Source organism: Phaenicophaeus curvirostris, chromosome 6 (genome assembly GCF_032191515.1).
Source record: "Phaenicophaeus curvirostris isolate KB17595 chromosome 6, BPBGC_Pcur_1.0, whole genome shotgun sequence".
Lineage (NCBI taxonomy): Eukaryota > Metazoa > Chordata > Aves > Cuculiformes > Cuculidae > Phaenicophaeus > Phaenicophaeus curvirostris.
Genome location: NC_091397.1, coordinates 18,036,114 through 18,057,392, shown reverse-complemented (window position 1 = coordinate 18,057,392; position 21,279 = coordinate 18,036,114). Strand labels below are relative to the sequence as shown.

At 43.1% G+C, this 21,279-nt stretch overlaps 1 protein-coding gene across 1 annotated transcript; it reads right to left on the bottom strand.

The window, feature by feature from the left end:
- Window positions 1–1,815: 1,815 nt before the first annotated feature.
- Window positions 1,816–20,656, bottom strand: LOC138722253 (uncharacterized). The gene is made up of 4 exons (XM_069860215.1): window positions 20,242–20,656; window positions 11,315–11,853; window positions 7,961–8,027; window positions 1,816–5,535 (listed from the first exon to the last, which is right to left on the bottom strand). Exons 1-4 carry the CDS (start codon window positions 20,654–20,656, stop codon window positions 4,013–4,015), a joined length of 2,544 nt encoding a protein of 847 aa, XP_069716316.1. The 3' UTR covers window positions 1,816–4,012.
- Window positions 20,657–21,279: the final 623 nt, after the last annotated feature.

The following is a 21,279-nucleotide window of genomic DNA, read 5'->3' as shown; positions in this document are numbered from 1 at the left end:
AAAATACCAATGAAGCCTTATTGTTTTATTTATTTCAGTAAAGTTATCTTAAAACATATCACAATACAGTATGAAAAAAGGCAATTCTTTCAAAAGTACTTTTAAAACAAGGTAAAATTTCAAAGTAGGAAATTCCATTAAAAAGCACCACTTGAAACTAGCATAGTTTTCACAGTGTACTGCAAACTGCAGAGACCGCATAACAGAGCAAGCACCCACAATATTAAAATATATTTAAGATATTCTTCCCAGTTTTGACTTCATAGAAAGTATAAAAAAAATAGGTAATAAAATATATTTAGGTAAGATCTTTGAATTTGCAAAATGTTTCACGAAACAAAATTATGCAGGTCTTTGTAAGTCAAATCCTTTTTCTTCTTTTATTTAGCACCACTATACAACCTAAATTGTTTTCCTCCTGTAATGGTCATGTTTTCTATAACAACCTTGTTGCCCATTATCTGCATGATATAAATAAAATAACCACCTGCCTTCCTGGATGTATTAATTTCAATTCTTTCTATACAGCTAGATTCTGCCAGCCTCATATCTACTCTATTACTTTATAAATGCTCCATCAGAAATCCTCTTTGGCAAACAGGACTGAAGGGTCTGTCACCAGTTATTTTAATGAATGTAGTATCAAAAGATGCAGAAGAAAAAAAATTAAAATTATTCTGTACTTCATAGTATTATATCTTGCTACTAATAAAACAAAGTTGTATAAAAAAGATAATTAAAAAGTTCAAAAGCTGTAAATATAATTAAGAAGATATACCTGTTAATAAAGCATGCAGTTTATTATAACCAATGGGATAAGTGTCATAAAATTAGCATTCACTGAATATCATCCAATTCCTCTTGAACTTTTTAGGATCATAGTGCACCACTTAGTGTTGCATAGTATGAGACAGTATATACCATTTTCACAAATGCAAAGGCTATATACTGTGCCATCAATTAAGAGTATCACAAGTCCACGCTGATCAAGACGCTTACTCCAAATTCATGTTACTATAACCAAAGTTAATGAGTGGCCTAAACTATGGAGTCAGGTATTACTTTTTTGGATTTTTTTCAAAAGGGAGAGATGCAACAGAGCCTCAGTTTATTATCCTTGTCTTTCTTGGAGTAAGGCTAAGTTTGCTGCAAGTCACAATTAATACTACACATTTAGTAAGATTTTTTTTTCCATCATGCAGGTACCTTATCACAGATTGCATGAGCAAACAACTATCAGTTGCATTATCACCACGAGATCAGTGTAACATCCTCCACTTCTCCCCCTGTGCATCTAAAAATCTACTGTGAATTTAAAAGCAATTATCGGCATTCCCCCTAGAATCCTCATACACGACCAACTATGTTGAAGAATTCACGGTGTGAAGTCTCTTAGCTGTAATAACATTCACTTGTACCTCCCTAGTAGTTTCTGCATCCTTTAATAATGGTGCATTTAAATGCAAGTGCCATCACCATGTGTGTAATACAGGGTTTGAGCATCAGTCTCTTCCATAATAAATGAATCCCACTGATACCGCAATCTCACTCAAATAAAGCATACTCATACAAATCATGCCATTAGATTTGCTATATGCTGTATATAGGCAAATACTTATTCTATTCAAGTAATATCTACACATTGCTCTATGTAAGCCAATGCTTATTATTATCAAGTAACGTCTGCGCTGTGCTAAAGATGTACCAGATTATGTCCAATATCAGATTCTGCTGTCTGCTACAGAGGTTTAAATCTAAAATGTCTCTTCAGTTGCCATGATACTAGGGGGTGTGGCAGTCTTTAACATAACTGCATAGCACAAATTAGCAAAGAAAAACAAGGGGGGTTGTCCGTAAGAAAGTGACTTTGTCCTCCCCTGAAGTCTCACCTTAGAACTACCCAAGTCTGCTCTCTGCAGAGCTTCTATTTTTTCACATGCATCTGTGTGAGCTACCTGCTCATTGACCTTTCCCTGCAAAATCACCTCTTTGTAGAGAGGAGTTTGTTCAAGAAGATATGACAGCCTTGATATCACCTAGGAATCATTTCACTGCTTTGCCTACTAAACAGATGAATACACCAGAAAAGTTTAACTCTTGTGGCATTTCGTCTCTATTCAGTCTCAATGGACTTCCAGAGTGAAGTACTCAGAAATACTGCTCTGGTTCTAGGCAATGCAGCTCTTCTGTATATAACAGATACACATGCTCTCATTCCAGAAGTCTTCCTCTACCACTACAAAATATACTCTGTAACAATAACGGTATTTCACAAACCTTGAACACCTTTAATATTGGCTTTACTCCTATCCTTCCTTGTGTCCTTGACAGAATGAATATGTCAGCCTACATGAAGGCACCGACACCTCTGTCACAGACTTCAGGGACATCAGGACTAAGCTTACTGTGGTTTGCGTTCTTACACTGGCTTCAACACAACACCCAGTGAGGAATCTTTTGATGGACTGCTCTGTTTGGAGCATGGGAGCAATTTGCCTAAAGTCTGCATACCTTTGAGTATAAACCTGAAGAAAAAAGGATGAGGGAAAGACAATTGCAACTGTAAGGACATAGTCCTAAAATTGCAAGTGAAAATAAAATCACCAGATACAAGTCTTTCATTTGGGTTCATGTTTCCACAGAAATTTATAGGAGACTGTAATAGCAAAACCAGTGTGACAAACTCTAAACCAGGTGAAGAGCACAGAAAAGTGCATATATTTTAGATACAAGAAAATTATATTGTGCACAACATTCCTTCTTCCACTAAGGCTGATGTAAGGCAGCCTGTGAGTGCCTTATTAATGTCCCTCTTCTGTAATTACAGATGTGACGTACATACAACTGTTCTTTAGTAGGGATGGTGAAAGAAGGATGGAAATAGTTGAGCTATGTGACAGAGCGTGCCGTTTAGTCCTAACAAAAGAAATGAGAAAGGAAAGCGAAGCAGCATTGGTGGAGGAGAAAGGAGAAAATTAGAAGAAACACTCAACATAGATTAGAAAAAGAAAGAATAATTTGATGGAAGAGTTGGGAGAAGACAAAAATCTGTGTCACTGAGTACATCATTTCTTCTTAGAATTAACTAAGTGATTTAACAAAAAGAATAAAACTTTTTAAGTTAAGTATCTGTTTGGCAAAATACATATGTTTGTGAATGGTGTTCCTTTTTGGTCGGAAAAATATTTTGTCATTTTTAAGAAACTGAATAAAAATTTGCTTAATTTCCAAGACATTCTTTAATATTTGTTTCTCTTCTCCTATAAACTCTTATTTTTTAGAAGAGAATTCTTTCCTCATCCTGCCGTATTTCAGTGGCAAAACCTAAAATCAGGAAAGAACCTTCCCAAATTACTTAAATACATATTATTTCTGAATTAAATTACAACAGTAATTAGTTCTAATGTTTTTGTTGAGAGCAATTATTTTGTAATTATTATATTTTGTAAAAAACGTTCCATTTTTAACCCACGTCCACTTGTATAATATTAAGTATGAATATTCCAGTGTCAATGTAGAATGACCTCTAATTTGAGGCATATCCTCTTCATTTACAGAAGGCACAGCATTTTATAAGATGTAGACAAATTAGCCTCAAAGTGCATTTAGTCTCACTATTAGCCTGCTGCAGTGAAGAAGCTGAAAGGTTTCCATTATTTGTCTGTGCTGCTTTCAGTTGCCATACCAAAAGGTATGTATTTACCCTCACCTGCAATTTCTTGTGGTCTAGAAATAACTCATTTTAAGAGATTGCCTTATCAGAAATAAGCGAGTTTGACCTGAATTCAAAGTTCCCATGGCTGAAGACATTAAAAGAACACTTGGAACATGGAAAACTCTCTTTTCTTTAAATACTGATGATTCAATTAAGCTTATATTTAAATACTCCTAAAATTGAGAGCATTTTTGAGGGACAATCTGCTCATGTTGACACAGTAAAAAGTGTCAAATATGTACAGAGTCAGAGTAGAAACCAAATGCAATTCAAACCTCAGCCTTTACTGTACAGAAATTAAGATGAAATCCATAAAATAGATATACTGGTTCCGTGCTCATGAGTGATCTGATTGATCCTTCCACGCACACAGTCAAGAGAAACTGATATCAGTGTTCCGTTATGTACTTCAAAAGATGCACGGAGGGACACACTGGTCCATACGCTTCCCTCTGGCATCTGACCTCCAATCTGCTGAGCAATTGCTGTGGGTTGCATGTGATCCATGGTCAACTGATTGAGAGTCATTTTGAGCACATTGCATGAGTGGATTAGCTTTAAGTTAAATGCAAGGCTGGCAACTCCCTTTTCAGTAAAAATGAAATACTTCTGAGCAAGCTGTCCAGAAGAAACCAGCTGTATCTGCTTCTCATTGGATGAGACCTGGGTGAAATCTAGTAATTTGTTTCTCACAGCTCCAGTAGGCAGACCTGCAACAGAAACTGTGGCTGAGATGGCACTAGAAACTGCTGAAGGCATCCAGATGAGGCTAAACATACTAACTCCAGAACTATCTCCAAAATATCGAACATTACACTGTGCAGGAGAAAGTATCTCAAAGCTCATCAGATCTCCAGCACCAACTTTTGTGGCTCCGGAAGCAGATATTGATGTGTCTCTGTAATTTACCCCAGATTTAAATACATTCATTAATTCTCTGTTGGTACCATTCCTATTGATGTAAGAAATTAAGGAGAAGCCCTCCCGGACACATGTATGACCCATGGAATACAATGCTTGGTGGATCACAAATTTGACAACACCAGTTTCTGTGAACTTTATAGCTCTGCCATCATGAGATAAACTTAGCATGTAAGGGTCAGAAACAGATATTATTTTAAAGGTAGGTCGATAGTTGGTTTGGTAATGCATTGCCATTGACATCTGTGCACTGAGTGCCACAGCACCAGTGTCATGGGACAACCAAAACAAACTGAGTGGGGTGTTAAGATCATAAATATTTAAGTCTTTACTTTGATTACAGAATTGATTTGGGCTCCTCAGATACACAGAAAGAGTTTGGCTGGGCTCCACTTCAGCAGCACTGCTTAAACTAGTGCTCTGGAAATACTTTCCTTCTGGCTGTTCGATACGAACACTGCTCAGCTCATAGTCTTCCTCACTGCCATTTAGCCTTAAGAAAAGCTGCAAAAAATTCCTGCAGTTGTGCTTTACTGCAAAATTTAGGTCAGTCCACAACAGACCATGTTGCCTGAATACCAGACTGTTATTATCTTCAACAGACAGGATTTCACAGGGAAGCTTTCCCTTTATCTTCAAGTTCAAGCCAGAGTAAACCTGCAAGGTTCCAGACTTTACAGAGGGTAGAATGATGTTCGCAGCCCAAGACTCCGAGAGCTTGTTTTCACTGGTTGCTGAACAAACTGTATCACTGACAGTGGAACACGGAGTGGCCACCATTCCATCTTCACATTTTAAACACGCCTGGCATTCCTGCATTTCCTTATTAAAGAAATACTCCTGTCCACACAGTCCCAAAGCTGCATCTTTCTCAGCAATTCCAAGGCATCGGAAACCACCTGTTCACAGGAAACAGACAATTTTTATGGTCACACCTTTAAAATGCTACATCTAAGAACTCTACAGCTCGACATATCAAGTATCTTCAATAACAGATCTAATCCTAAGAAAGAAATCAGAACACAATTATGATGTTACAACACTTTGTGCTGTTGATAGCAAACAGAGGAAATACTAGGAGTAACATACCTTGTCCATTTCAAATCCAGTGGTTTAGAGTGGGAAAAGCACAAGCTAGGGCTGCATAGAGGCAATTCTAACCAAACCCTGTAATGGATCAGATACAATGATGTTGCTGGAAGGGCACCCTCTCCCTTCTCCTAGGAAAAAGGCATCGTGACTAACTGGTGCACTGTGCAGCAAAGATATTTTCAACTAATGGAGAATTCCCCTATGTAAGGATAAATGACTGCTGTCTGCCCAGCTGTGTTACAGGGTAGCACTGCTGTAGCTGTGATTGCAAAAGCAGTGCTTTTCAACCCAAGGAACATGGACCCTGGGCATTCTGTGTACAGTTTTTAAACTTGCAAGAGACAAGTAGTAAATCAAAACTGTAAACAGCAGGCTTAAAATCTTTATGCAGAAGTCCACACATTTAAAAGGTAAGAAACCAGTGCCCTAAGACAGAAGACAGCAGAAATTGTGATAGCCTAATGTTAAAATAAAACACTGCTGCGAACAGTAAGGAGAATATCTAGAGGTGCTGTTCAATGGTACACCATGACCTCAGTCAATCACAGAATGCACACCCAAAGAGCAGGTTTTAAAAACAGCCTGTAATTTCCTATGGCAATCTTCCAAGAGAACTGTCACCTGCCAATGCCTCCAGCTGCAGCAAACAATGCACAAAACCTTTGTGCACAAAGTCTTCAGGATCTAAATCACCACACAAGATTTGAGTCACCCTAAAGAATAACCACTTGCAGTTTGTGCCTCAAAGCTTAATCACTAATGCACTTGCTTCTGCTTTTTTTACCATCATAGTCAAAATTCAATAATCATCTTTCTCATAGTTCTTCTTAAATATCCTTTACTATCTAAATACTGTGTACACATTTGCTTTAATCCTTACCTGGAAAGTTGCTATATCTGGGCTGGGGTTTGCTCAGAGACTGGGTTTACAAGCATTTGACAAAGACCCCAACAAGCCATTATTCTCCACTGCTCACCCCAGGGTGGAGCTGGCTAAGCAGACTGCTGATGGAGGCAGAAAAGCACACCATGCATACTGGAAACTGCAAGATGTAGTAGTACATATGCATCTGCCCCATAAGGGAGGTCAAGGAGACTAAAATCCACTTCTGATACTACATGATTCAGCAGGGAACAACAGACACTGTGTCAATTTATACAGGCTTCAAATATTTATGGTGGTATCTCTGCCTATTTATGTTTCATTTACTTAAGCAATAGTTACACCATCCAACCCAGACAGTTACTGCCGAGGGGAAGTAAGGATAATATAAGTAAGCTCATGTCCTCTTTTAACCCTTTTCTAGGATCGGTTCCCTCCCCGTTTTTCTCCACCAGTGGCAGGGCAAGAATAGTACAAAATCATTCATGATCAAGTGAAAACAGCCCTTGCCCCTCAGAGAGGCCACCTTCTTTTTTTTAAGTCTAAAGGAGGAAAATCGCAAAACCTAATGAAGCCCTGCCTCAGTTATTTGACTGGGACCCTTCAGGCAGAGGTCCCAGCTGGTCAAATGTTCTGTGTAATCACAGAGTTCCTTTCAAGGGGTTTTGGCTGATCAAAAAGTAAACAGGTGGAAAGAAATCTAGTATCTGGATTTAATTTGCTCAGTATGCCTGTTAATTTTCCTCTTTTGTGTCTGACTGTCATGAGAAGTAATCAAGGCAAAGTCTGCAGTGCAGAACTCCAGTCAAATCTGCTCTTAAGTGTTTGAAAAATTCCTCTGAGACCCTACAAATGACAGAAACTGTTTATCGTTCCTCAGGATTTGACAATAGTGTTGCTAAAGGAGAGTAAGATTGATGGAGAGAGGTCTTATAAGAGCCTTCATTAGATGAAATCAAATATCTACCCCAGCCCAGCAGGAGGAAAATGACAACTATTTTTCTCTATTAGGAGTAATATTTTTTATTTTGACCCCATATGCACCAGTATAAACAAGAATAAAGTCAGGTCATAAGTGAAAATTAAAACCAAAGCACATGAAGTCCCATAAAAAATAAGGTAAAAGGGACCATCCAGTGTTCCTAGTAGATATTATGCCCTAAATAGACCTATTGTCCACAAGAATTGCTATCAACTTAGAAGTGAGTGGTTTTCAATCCCTTTGATTCCAGCAAGCTGAGCATGCCATTACTTGCTAACATACGGGCCTGCGTCCTTATCTACCTCTTTGGCCTGTTCCTAAAGAGCTAATGATCTTCGCTCTTCAGTTATCAGGGAATATACCTTACCTGGCGTATTCAGGCATTTTATTCTCTCACCACAAATGCCTGGAGACTCGGTGCATTCATCTCTGTCCTGTAAAGCACAAGAATAATATTGAAATATTTTAAACACAATAACTTAAATTTGAAACAGGCTTTGTGACATTCATATGCCAGTAAAAGGCATATGTGGAGATGGAGAGGGGGCTGAACTCATAAGCATGTTGGAGCATGACAACTTGTTTTGGATTTGTCATCTGTTTTAACAAGGTATCAAAAAAGACTGCATGGTGTCCACAGAAAGCTAGTAGCGTGCAGATGATTAGATAAAGGGATCGACTGTACAACTAACGCTTGCTGTGATGCATGATCTGTAAGACAGCATCACATCCCCAGGACCAATCACACAGAATCACAAAATAACCAGGTTGGAAGAGACCCACCGGATCATCGAGTCCAACCGTTCCTATCAAACACTAAACCATATCCCTCAGCACCTCGTCCACCCGTGCCTTAAACACCTCCAGGGAAGGGGATTCAACCACCTCCCTGGGCAGCCTGTCCCAGTGCCCAATGACCCTTTCTGTGAAATTTTTTTTCCTAACGTCCAGCCTAAACCTCCCCTGGTGGAGCTTGAGGCCATTCCCTCTTGTCCTGTCCCCTGTCACTTGGAAGAAGAGGCCAGCACCCTCCTCTCTACAACGTCCTTTCAGGTAGTTGTAGAGAGCAATGAGGTCTCCCCTCAGCCTCCTCTTCTCAAGGCTAAACAACCCCAGCTCTCTCAGCCGCTCCTCATAAGGCCTGTTCTCCAGCCCCCTCACCAGCTTTGTTGCTCTTCTCTGTACTCTCTCCAGAGCCTCAACATCCTTCTTGTGGTGAGGGGCCCAGAACTGAACACAGTATTCAAGGAGCGGTCTCACCAGTGCCGAGTACAGAGGGAGGATAACCTCCCTGGACCTGCTGGCTACGCTGTTTCTGATACAAGCCAAGATGCCATTGGCCTTCTTGGCCACCTGGGCACACTGCTGGCTCATATTCAGTTGGTTGTCAACCAACACGCCCAGGTCCCTCTCCTCCAGGCAGCTTTCTAGACAGACTTCTCCTAGTCTGTAGCACTGCATAGGGTTGTTGTGCCCCAAGTGCAGGACCCGGCATTTGGCCTTGTTAAACCTCATGCCATTGGACTCTGCCCAGCGGTCCAGCCTGTTCAGACCCCTTTGCAGAGCCTCCCGACCCTCCAGCAGATCGACACTTCCACCCAGCTTAGTGTCATCTGCAAACTTGCTAAGGGTGCACTCGATGCCTTCATCCAAGTCATTGATAAAGACATTGAACAGGGCTGGACCCAGCACTGAGCCCTGGGGAACCCCACTTGTCACTGGCCTCCAGCTGGATTTCACACCATTTCCCACCACTCTCTGGGCCCGGCCATCCAACCAGTTTTCCACCCAGGAGAGTGTGCGCCTGTCCAGCCCAGAGGCTGACAGTTTCCGAAGCAGAATGCTTTGAGAAACTGTCTCAAAGGCTTTACTGAAGTCCAGGAAGACCACATCCACAGCCTTTCCCTCATCCAGCAGCCGAGTCACTTTGTCATAGAAGGCGATCAGGTTAGTCTGGCAAGACCTGCCTTTTGTGAACCCATGTTGACTGGGCCTGATCACCCGGTTCTCTTGCATGTGCTTCATGATAGCACTCAACATCACCTGTTCCATGACTTTCCCTGGCACTGAGGTCACACTGACAGGCCTCTAGTTCCTTGGATCCTCCCAGCGACCCTTCTTGTAGATGGGCATGACATCAGCCAGCCTCCAGTCCAGTGGGACTTTCCCAGTCTTCCAGGACTGTTGGAAGATGATGGAAAGGGGTTTGGCCAGCACATCTGCCAGCTCCTTCAGTACCCTAGGGTGAATCCCGTCCGGCCCCATAGACTTGTGGTTGTCTAGTTGGGCTAGCAAGGCTCTGACCACCTCCTCTTGGATCACGGGAGCCTCATTATGCTCCTCTAGCTCCTGGGTTTGTACACAGACGGAACGACTCTCCTTACAACTAAAGACTGAGGCAAAGAAGGCATTAAGTACCTCAGCCTTTTCCTCATCCCCTGTCACTGTTGTTCCTTCTGTGTCCAATAGGGACTGTATGGTCTCCCTAGTCCTCCTTTTATTATTTATATATTTGTAGAAAGATTTTTTGTTATCTTTCACTGACTTAGCCAATCCAATTTCTAGCTGAGCCTAAGCCCTTCTGATTTTTTCCCTACACAATCTCACTTCCCTCCTGTAGTCCACCCAAGAGGCCTGTCCCTTCTTCCAGAGCCCATAAACATTTCTCTTCTTCTTGATATCCCTCAAGATCTCTCTATTCAACCAAGCTGGCTTTCTCCCCTGCCGTAAATGCATCACTCAATTGGTTTTAATGACACTGTAACAGTAGAGACAGTGTTGGGAAAGGCTTTTAAAGACATATAGTTTGGGAGGAAGGTGCTAATTGAAAAAATCACAACAAAAGTAAATGGTAAAGTAGTATTTCTGTCAATAAGCCCTCCTTTAACCCTACAGCAGGCTCAGGGGAAAGAATAGGCTACACTTGTATTTTAATGCTAACATAAAAGAAAATTGAGACTAGCAGAGAGGGAACCGTACAGACATTCCGGTTCTCTTCTCAGTACCTTGGGCTGTTCTGGCTCATGTTAAGCCGAGAACTGGGGGCAACATTTGGCAAACAAAACACTGATTTAAATATCAAGTTTCTCGTATATCTTAGGACTTCTAAATGAGAGAAAGTGACCAAAGAACCATCTTATTTTGCTTACATGCTGCTTTTGTATTGTATAATAAAATGTATTTTATAATGTATTTGGGAATAAAATCATCTATGTTATATATTTTTATACGTTTGTGTATTATGTTTAAGCTGGATGTAGTTTTTACTTTTGTTTTAACTGACAACTTTTGTTTCCAAACATATAAATAAATATGCCATCTAGTTTTGCTTAGTGAAGCTTTCCTCTGCTTTTCAGAGATGTCTAGAAGTTTCTGTAGACTGAGATTAAATAAGCAAATTCAGCATGCATATGTATACATGTTTTAGGATATCTTTTCCTACCATCACGAAAAGAAGCCCTGCCAGCTGTTAGGTTTGGGAAAGCATCACACCCAACAGACACAAACTAGCGCCCCATCTAGAAGAGTTAAAAGCTAAAGAGAAAATCACAAAAAAAACCCTGCAGGCAGACTTTGAAGTACCATAGATCCATTTGGTAAAGCACATGCTTCAAACTGCATCTCTCCAGCTCTCCAAGCAGTTATTTCCAAAATGTTATCCCCGTATGTCCAACACTGTACTTCATAAGCAGTAACTGAAAGGTACAGAATTATGTATTACCTGGCAAATCCGATCAGAGTTCGTAGAACACTCGGTCATTTGAAAGAAACCAGCAGGACACAACGTGCATTTTTCACATTGTGAAGGTGTCTTTCGGAAATTGCAAAATTCATCACTTTCACAAAGGCCACAGTCCTGCAAAGACTCCCCAACATTAATGACTTTTGCATCCACTTCTACTTTATGCACAGAGTATGACTTCTGGAGATGATTTCTGACCTGGTTCTGAAGTCCTTGAAGATGACTTTCAAAATAATTTTGAATATCTTCTTGCAAACTCTGAAATGACATTTGTTTCACTGTATCAAAAAGCATGCCATACTGGACTTTGATCAGATCCATTTGCTCATACATTTTTCTTTGCTGTTCAAGAATCTCCCTTTGCTGGCTAACCAATATGTGCTGCTGTTCCGCAAGTTTTCGCTGCAAATCAACAATGATCTGCTGTTGGCTTTTTAGCATTTCAGTAAATTTCTCATGCCCTTTTGCAAGGTGCAGCTGTAGTATTAGGGCATCTTCAGATGGAACTTCATTTTCTCCTAAAACACAAATAATCAATTATAGGCCATTAAAAGCAATTTTCCAGTTTGTTGTATTATGTCTTAAAAGGCATTCAAATTTTAATAAGTTAATGAAAAATCTCACTAAATTCAAGTCATGTTTATTAAGCCAGTTTCTTTACTATCTTTGTAGCTCTTTCATGAGACCACAATATCATTTCATAAGCAACAACACTTGTAGCTGTAGAGATTAAAAAAGTCATAATCAAGTCCCATGCTTCAAGTCCCATGCTTCAAGTCCCAGGGCTTAAACTAATCACCACTGGGGTTCAATAGCAGATATTATTCCTCTATATGTGTTTAAATACAGTAAAGAGTAAATGATCAGTTTTCACTGTAGAAGTGATAAAATTAGATGATAAAACTTGCAGGGAATATTTAACTGTTAAAGGTAGTAAAAGTAAGGGTCAAGTCTATGATACTGAGTAACAGCAATAAAATGGCAAAAAGAAACTCAAAGCAGATGAAGGTGAAATGAGGCACCCACCCAAAAAAAAAATCTAAGTTTTTATATTAAATGTTATACTTGCAGGCTATTATTACCACTTGGAAACGATCTTGAGGTAATATATCTAGATATAGATGCTAGACTACAGAGTTATGTAATCATCAGTTCAGTGCCCTACAGAGGTCAAAAAGGCAAATAAAATGTTAGGACTAACTAGGAGAGGAATACATAACAGAAGAAAATGTATCATTATGACATATTAATCAATAGAGCATCTTTAATACAGTATGTTGTCCTGGTTCCCCATCTCATAGAAGAACTCAAGAAGTTCACAAAAGGACAGCAAGGAAAATCTAACATATGATACTGCTACAATATGATAACGTAGGTAGGACTTTTCAGGACTGGAAGGAAAAAAAGAAACCAAACACTGTGCTATATTACAGGCATCCTAAAGCAAGTAGATATGGAAAGACTCTTCACTCTTTCTTCCAATACAAGAAACAGAGGACATTAAATAAAGGCAGCCATTTCAATACTCGACCAGATCCAGAAAGCTGCTAGCACAATATATAAAATAAAACCAGTTTGGGAGTAGAAGACACACAGCCACCAATCAAGTTCAGGAAATCTGAGCAAAAAAGCTGTGAAAACAATCTAGGGAAATATCGTGCCACACTTTCCATCATATCCGCTTCTGGACACCACCTGATAGAGAATCCAGAATCCAATACAGTCACTATCCTGTCCCTATGCAGCACTGAATTTTCCTCTTTTAAGTGCAGAACATTGAGGATGAAACAATGAAAAAGACTGTGGTCAGTTCCTGTTCACAGTTCCTAAAATGTTTTGCTGTTCAGTTACTTTTATTCATGGCATAAGGTACACAATAATTTTTACTTTTTAGTATTCACTCAAATATTAAGGTAGTTTGCAGAGAAAGTAAAGACCAGAATTCATGAAAGGCCACACTCCCCATCCAAGCTAAAAATTCTAGATTTTGAAACGTCTGGTAAATTATATTCCGAAATTTCCTTCTAACAGGAACAAGTAGTTCTGTGAAGAGCAGAACCAATGTAATCAGATTTTCTGTGGATTTGTGTCTTCCATTTGACTAGCTAAATCAGTAGCACTACCTTCACTACCTATCTCCAAAATGCAGAGCAACAACCAAAATGCTATTGTCCTACCAACTGAAACAATTAACAGCTAGAGGTAAACTTTCAAATGCTCATATTCCAATCTTCTCTCTTTTATCACCTCTTACAAAGTTTATACAACCTTGTCTACTTTCAATAACTCTGCCTGTTGTCAAATTTTACTGAAATCAGTCCATACGTTTGTCAGACGGAGACAGCAAGACAGTTGTAAGAACACTGTGATTGCCCTACTTGGGCTCCACTTGTGCCTGAGGCTGGAAAGACATTAACAAATTCCTTTTCACAAAACTTGCTCTTAGAAGTCTGGCTTACAACTGAGAATAGAGACAGAAGAGTACAGATCTTTGCCAAGTATTTTGGCTGTATAAGTGACAACACAGTGCAAAAGGACTATGCCATATACCAGCAAGAGTCACATCTTCAAAGCTGATGGCAAGTCTGTGAGGAAAAGGGCAGCCCTTACTGGGCTAAATAAAGCACACGTCCCTAGAAAAATAGCTGATGAAAGCTGGCATATTGAGGCTTTAGCTGGCATATTGATGCTTTACCTACCATGCTGACTACTGTTACTTAACTGCTTCTTGGTAGAACGCCCTGTAACTTTCATGAGAGGGACTTCATCCTCTTGTCCTGCATTAATATGATTTCTGAGATCACATGTGAGAATAGGGTTCCATGCTAGTACTGCAAGACAGTAAGGTATAAAACTAATATAAATGTAGTAATTAGTGAGAAATAGTCTTATAATACCAGAACATCTAAAATCTAAATGCGTTCACCTAGGAAACTGCTACATACTAGTAACAGCCATTGTATTCACTGTTGAATGAGATGTGTACACATCTGGCTTTATCAATAACTTCAGAAAGAGATGATTTTGACTTAAAGCTTGAAATGTTAAAAAAATATAGGTTTGTAAAGAACAAATAGTAATGAAAGTAACAGCACTAAAATCCTTATATCTAGGCCTTTTGTCCCTCTTTCTCAATGACAAAGGAAAAACCAAGTAACCTTCACAGAGGTGAGGAAAAGTCCAACTGCACCACTTAGAAGTCAGCCCAGAGAACTGTCTCGGGGGAACTGAAAGAAGGATTGAATCCTATAGTCAAGGATATACTACCAAATTTTTTTTTTTCCAAAACTACTTGTCCTCCAGTTCTCAATGGCTGAGATTCAGGGACCAATAACAGTAACATTTTTAATTATTCCAGCCATCACAAATTTATAGACGGGAAGCATACAGACCCTTCTAAGACAAGTTTATTGGGCTCTTCCTGTCCTGGGAATCTGGGCTTTTCACGCACACACGAGCAAAACCATGAAAGCAAAGAAAGGTTAACTAAAGCCTCAATTCAGTAAACACTCATAAAGTAGTGCTTCTTTTTAAGCATATACTTAAGGAGCACTGTCTTCATAAGCAACTGTATGACTTGTTGGCAGTAACAATAGCTATAAATTTAAGTACTGTCTGCCGCAAAGCTTTCTCACATGATAGACCAGCTTTCTATTATCTCTGCCCTAAACAGCCTTACAGAACTTTGTAACAACAGGTACATTCCAGTCAGTCAATTTAGCTTTGTTCCTTCTGGCTGTCTAAAGCTCAGCCGGTGAAAACAGCAGGCCTAAAAAATCCTTTATAACTGTTTCTTTCTCTCATTTCTATGCTTTTTGTAGTACTATGACTAAATTTATACTTAATGGCACTAGAGACCCTTCACTGCACAGTACAGTCAGTGCTACTGGCAGTTCACAATAACAGAGCTCTGGCACAAAAGAGAAGACTCTATTGAAAATAAACTACATTCAATTAAGCAGCGGGGATATCTTGTTTGCCAAAAGAACTGAAGGAGAACTCTGAAGGAGGACAGCTCAGACGCATAGTGCCCTGAATGTGGCCTTGTTTCTCTTCATTAGCTGTACAAAGGTAAGGCCCAGGGAACATGCCACATGGCGATGTCTCTATCACAGACATCTAAAATTATGAGAGTTCCATTGCAAGTGAGGTTTACGTATTAGTAGATACCAACAATCCACTCTAGCACCTTTCAACATTGCCCAGACAAGTATAAAACAGGTATACCCACCAGCAACACTCAGATGTGCCCATGTGCAGTACTATATAGTTTCCTTGCACGTGCACAACACACACAGCTTTGGCAAGGTCTGCTCTGCAGACATTTGCTCCACGTTTCCAGGATCAATGCATGATGCAAACACTACATCACATACAAACAGCTGCTAAATTTCCCTAGTACGCCTGGGAAGGACACGTCATCCTGAGGGGATGCTGCACGGACAAGGTAGCCCTCAGGAACAATCTGCCACTGCAGAAGGAGCAGAGGCTAAAAGCAGGCAGTCATCCTACTGTGCGGAAGGGTAAGTGAGACCTTGATCGGGACCACAGAGCACAGGGCCATCTGATGGGGCCAGTCATTCCTGGTAACAACAGGAGATGAGAGCAGTGGGCTGCAGGCACTGCTCAGTGCACAGATAGCAACAGCTTGAGAACCTACAACCCTGTTCACCAGGCCTGGTAGGTATGAGATATGGCCACTGCATATTATTTTGCCCAAATGTAGGTGTTTGCAGGTTCAGGGAACTCTGCCCAAAAGAAAACAGCAGGAAGATGGGTCTGATAGGAAAAAGGATTTAATGGCAATTAACGAGTGAGGAGAGAAACACAGAGGAATACAAAACAATAAGAACAAAACCGTGTCTTGTGCATTCCTTCTTTTGGGATGCCAGTCTTCCATCCGAAGTAAGATGCACTCATGCTGCTGAGAAACAGCAGTCACAATCTCACAGAGGAATGCGCTCACCTGATTTGAAAAGGACTACAAGTCTGCACTCCAGCATCTCCACCTGGCCAACAGAAGCAGCTGGCAGCTGGCAGCTGCAGCTGGCAGGAATTTTCCAGACAGTACCTGTGGTACTGGTGATAGTGGCTGAAAAGATGATGATGATTGTGTAATCCCCACAGAAAGGCTGTGTTGGTTCTGCCGAGTAGCTTGTGAAGAGTAATAGTTACCTGCCTCATGCAGATGAGCCTGCAACCACAGACACAGTGCTGGAAAACAGCAAGAGCCCCTGGTACTGGCCAGTAACTTGGAGGACTGATATCAGACATTGTCTTTAACAAGTATCCAAGCAGATTGCACCTCACATGAATGGGACTACACAGCAGGTCGGAGAAAATCATTCTGCTCACCAAAACACAGCCATGTAAACTGGAGGGGAGGTGTCTCTTAGTAACTGAAGAGACATTGCAAATCTACTCATGTACTGTCACAGAGCTGGTAGTCATAGGCCAGGCTGGACCACCACATTTCCACCTGTGGATGGTGAATTAATACAAGCAGGAAAATGGCCTTAGGATCACCAGGGCAGAGTATTCCAGGTCCCCTGCGGTTGGAGGAGATGGCAATGACAAAGAAACAACCTACATGGCTGACCTTAGAATGACGTGCTGTATGGTAACCAGAAACGTTCCCCTAGAGACAAGAGAAAGACAGGAACAGTCACTGACCTGTTCTTCTTGAATAGATGGTTTCATCTGTTTTCAGCTACTGCACCTTAGATGCAAAACTGAAGGCCGGACAGTCTTCTGTTTCTTTCTTCCACTCAGAACTAAATGTACCTTTACCTTTCATTTAAAACCACTAGAAATCCCCAAGATGAATTCTCTGCACATGGCTGCCAGTGAGGATGTAGAGGTGGCATATAATGTCATACATTGTGTGACAAGTTCCTGGAAGCTAAAATAAAAGTATGATTGCCTGAAGTGCAGGCAGACACCTGCACTGTCCACAACATGTACAGACATCACCCTGCACTCAGGCAAAAGATGTACAGTGCACAGGGGGAAAAAATGGCAGAAAAGCCACCATCTCCACTAGAGACAGGCTCCACCTGGGAGATTGGGCACAGCTCTCAAGTGAGGTCTCAGTCTGCCCCAGCAGGGCTCTTCAGAAGACTAGAACTGCAGTATGTGCTTCACGATCCTTACCTGAATTTGTGCTGTCGCTTTCACTGCATTGTGTTTGAGTAGCACCTCTCCTCAGGCAACCATTTCCACTACTTGTATGTCTGACTACTACATTTTGTTGATTTATTTGTCCTAGCAGACAAGCCATGCTGGAATTGCTATGCAGAACCATGCTCATTGCCAAGACTCACCACTCCAGCTGCAAATGAGGACTCAAGACTGAACAATATAATCTCTGCACTAATGCAGGAAATCCACTGACCTATGTCCAAACTGAGGTCTCAGACAAATGCAGTGAACGTCAGAGGTTGCAGGCACAGCAGAATATCAAATTCCTGCCTGTACACTGACTTTAAGGAAACCAAGGATTGTCAATGTGGTTTACTGTTCTGTTCCTGACACCAAGCGCATGGAACTTCTGGTAGATGTTGATTAATCCAGTATGCTATTCTTCCACTCCTAGGGCAGAAAGCTGCTTTGTGAAGGCCCAGGTCTAGTCTTTGGAATATGCAAAACATGAATATGTGCCCTTTCTCCTGTCTGGATAGAAGTATGTCTGTAGAAGGTCTCATTCACACCAACTGCCACGACTGCTGCAGCAGGCCTGTGTGTGAGCTGGTGCCAGACAATGTCACTCGCGGGCCACAAGGCAAAAGCAGTGAGAGGTAAGAACTTTCAAGGGTGCAGTTGTCCTCATCTGAAAACTCTCTCTCACACACAGAAGCTCATGTGTTATCACAGGTTTTCTCGCTGTGTGCTTCCATGCCGACAGTGCCTTCCATGAGATTACATTGTTTAGTGGGTAGTGCTGTACACTGTTTTCCCTCCAACATATAGGATGCTTCTCTCTGCCACAAGGAAACGAATACATAAATCCATGACTGCCAGTGGCCAGAAGGTATAATCCTTTCTTGATGTGTTCAAAGATATTTTTACAGGAAACTTCTAACTATGCTTCTGCTCCTCCAAGACTTCACCCAATACCAGTCCTGCAAAGAGCATAAAATTGAAAGAGTACAGTGACCTCTGTGTCCAGTCTCCAAAATCCCCAGCATCTTAACTCTTGACCTTTTTGCTTTAATTTCCCTCATTTTTTTTAATTCTGACCCACGTCAGAGGGGCAGACGACCTAACCCTAAAGTCTAGGAGATGAGGGGTGCACGTAACTCACCATGCTAGCTGGAAGTGCTGATGGTACTGGAGACTGGGCAGCACAGACTGATCCAGATCCTCTAAAGATGGTCAAAGAATATGAGGATGTTTGGAGAAAGAGGTCATGCCAAGCTGGATGCTCTTCATAAGACCTTCATGGAGATACAGCATGTCTGCTTTCAGCACCATCCAAGAAATACTAGTCTTTTCTGTTGTGCAGAATGCCCTTATAATTTCCAAGGGCGTGTATTACACAGAGATGGATTTTGGTAAGGACAAAGAAAATACAAATATCCTAGGTCCTTTTGCAAAAGGGAAGCATGGCTCTTATGATCATAGTACAAAAAGTATGCACAGAAGCAGAGAAAATGGAAGCTAACCATACTGACTTCTCTGACCTCTGCCCACCTTTAGTCATGAAAAAAACAGAGGTTCTGCAAGACATCTGGGAGCAGTATCAGGCAAGATACAGGTAGACAATGTCACTGCACTAGGCACAGGGGGTATTCAATCTCTGCCCTGAGACTGGAATGCAGCTAAGTGTTGGCATCTGCTTTGGAGGAGATGTCACTTAACTAAGTAGATATCGGTAATGAGGCTTGGCATGCGCTCTGGTGTTTGAAGCACCAGTGCCCTCGGATCAGCCACATGGATGTGATGTTGTTTGAATTACCTTCTTCATGCTCTCCATTAGTTTTTAACATCAGCAGGGAACAAAATATATCACCCCTCCAGAGACATTTTATATCTTTGACATAAGTCATTAAACCAGACCCCAAACTGCTTTGTGACCATTAAGGGTCTGCAGGTACTTTTCATGTGCGTAAATCCACAAATCCCAGGCAACTACATTCCATCTTCTGCTAACCTGTGAGTACACCAGGCTTCCTACAGGGATAGTGAATTGACCAGAGTTGTGCTTTTGTCAGCTGACAGACAAGTGCTCTGAATGACGTGCAGTAAGAGAAGCTCTGCAATCTTTTGGTTTGCACTGGCTATCACAGCACAATGTTTTGTCACCGGTGAGTTTTGCACCAACAGCACCGGTTCATTCATCCTGGGTGTGGAATGTACACACCGAAGCCTAGCATGGCGTTGCTATAAATTACAAACCCCAGAAACAGCAGACTGTAGAATCATAGAATCATAGAATAACCAGGTTGGAAAGGCCCACTGGATCATTGAGTCCAACCATTCCCATCAATCGCTAAACCATGCCCCTCAGCACCTCATCCACCCATCCTTTAAACACCTCCAGGGAAGGAGACTCAACCACCTCCCTGGGCAGCCTGTCCCAGTGCCCAATGACCCTTTTCGTGAAAAATTTTTTCCTAATGTCCAGCCTAAACCTCCCCTGGCGGAGCTTGAGGCCATTCCCTCTTGTCCTGTCCCCTGTCACTTGGGAGAAGAGGCCAGCACCCTCCTCTCCACAACGTCCTTTCAGGTAGTTGTAGAGAGCAATGAGGTCTCCCCTCAGCCTCCTCTTCTCCAGCCTAAGGAAAAGACAGTCAGAGGCCTTACACTTGTTTAGAACGAGCCCTAAAACGCGTTTTGCCCCGTTCCACCTGCCGCGGAGGGGAGCGGGGCAGCGATTCCTCCCGCCCCCCCGGCGCTCCCCGCACCTGGCCTGACGTCGCAGGCGAGCTGCACCCCCGGGGCGCCGCCGCCCGGCTCGGGGCCGGCGAAGGCGACGTCGTCGCCGGCGAAGCGGGCGGCCCTGTCGGCGGCGCGCGGCGGGCTGGCGGCGGGCTCGGGGCGGCCCTGGCCGGGGCAACCGTGGCCGCGGGGCCGCGGGCGCAGGCGGGGCGGCAGGCGGCACTCCAGGCCCGGGCAGTCGCGGCGGGCGGTGCCGTTGGCGGCGGCGGCGGGCGGCGGGGCGGCGGGCGGGCGCGCCGAGCGGGCGTCTCGGGTGGCGCAGCGGGCGGCGCGGCAGGGAGGTGGCGGCGGCTCCTCCTCGGCGGCCGCGCAGGGCGAGCCCAGCAGCCACAGGCACAGCCCGAGCCAGCAGCGCGCCCGCCACGGCCGTCTGCCCGGCATCTGCAAGAGAAGAGAGGCGGCCGCGGGTCACGGGAGACGCCCCGAGCCCGCCCCGCCGCCCGCACCCCCCGGCCCGAATGCGGGAAAAACCTCACAGCTGCCCGCGCCTCCCGGCCCGAGCCCCCTGCGCTTTGCATCCCAACTGAGGGAAGAACTTTACAGCTGCCCGCGCCCCCATCCCTCTCCCCGCTCAGTTTTGCGGGTCCCGCCAGAGCATCCCAAAGGCAGGAAAAACTTCCTCACGCTACGTGGAGCTGCCTGCGCCCCCGACCTTCTCCCTGCTCAGGTTTGCGGGTCCCGCCAGAGCATCCCAAATACAGGGTGAGTTTCTCCGTGCCGCCCCCACGTCGCTCTCCCGGCCCTCCCAGGCGTCTCCCGGCGTGACCTGCGGGAAGGTGCGGGGCAGCGCCCGGAGCGAGTGCGGCCTCGGGGCTGGGCTCCTCGGAGCAGGGACCGACCTCCTCCGAAAGCTGGAGGGGAATGGAAATGTGCAACATTCCTGGGGCTTCGTTAGCATCGGATTTCCCAAGCGCCTCCCTTTAACTCCTTCGCTCCTCCAGCCCCTCCCGGCTGCCCGCGGCTCCCGCTGCCGCGCCCCGCGTGTTATCCCGGCAGGGACACGG

What these genes read in the sequence shown, in the direction of transcription:
- LOC138722253 (XM_069860215.1), bottom strand. Translation starts at nt 20,656, where the DNA reads ATGCCGGGCAGACGGCCGTGGCGGGCGCGCTGCTGGCTCGGGCTGTGC. An exon ending in CGCCTGCGACGTCAGGCCAG is followed by an intron (nt 11,854 to 20,241) that starts GTGCGGGGAGCG and finishes TTTGTGTTTTAG; the next exon opens with GAGAAAATGAAGTTCCATCT. An exon ending in AAAATGCCTGAATACGCCAG is followed by an intron (nt 5,536 to 7,960) that starts GTAAGGTATATT and finishes TCCTGTGAACAG; the next exon opens with GTGGTTTCCGATGCCTTGGA.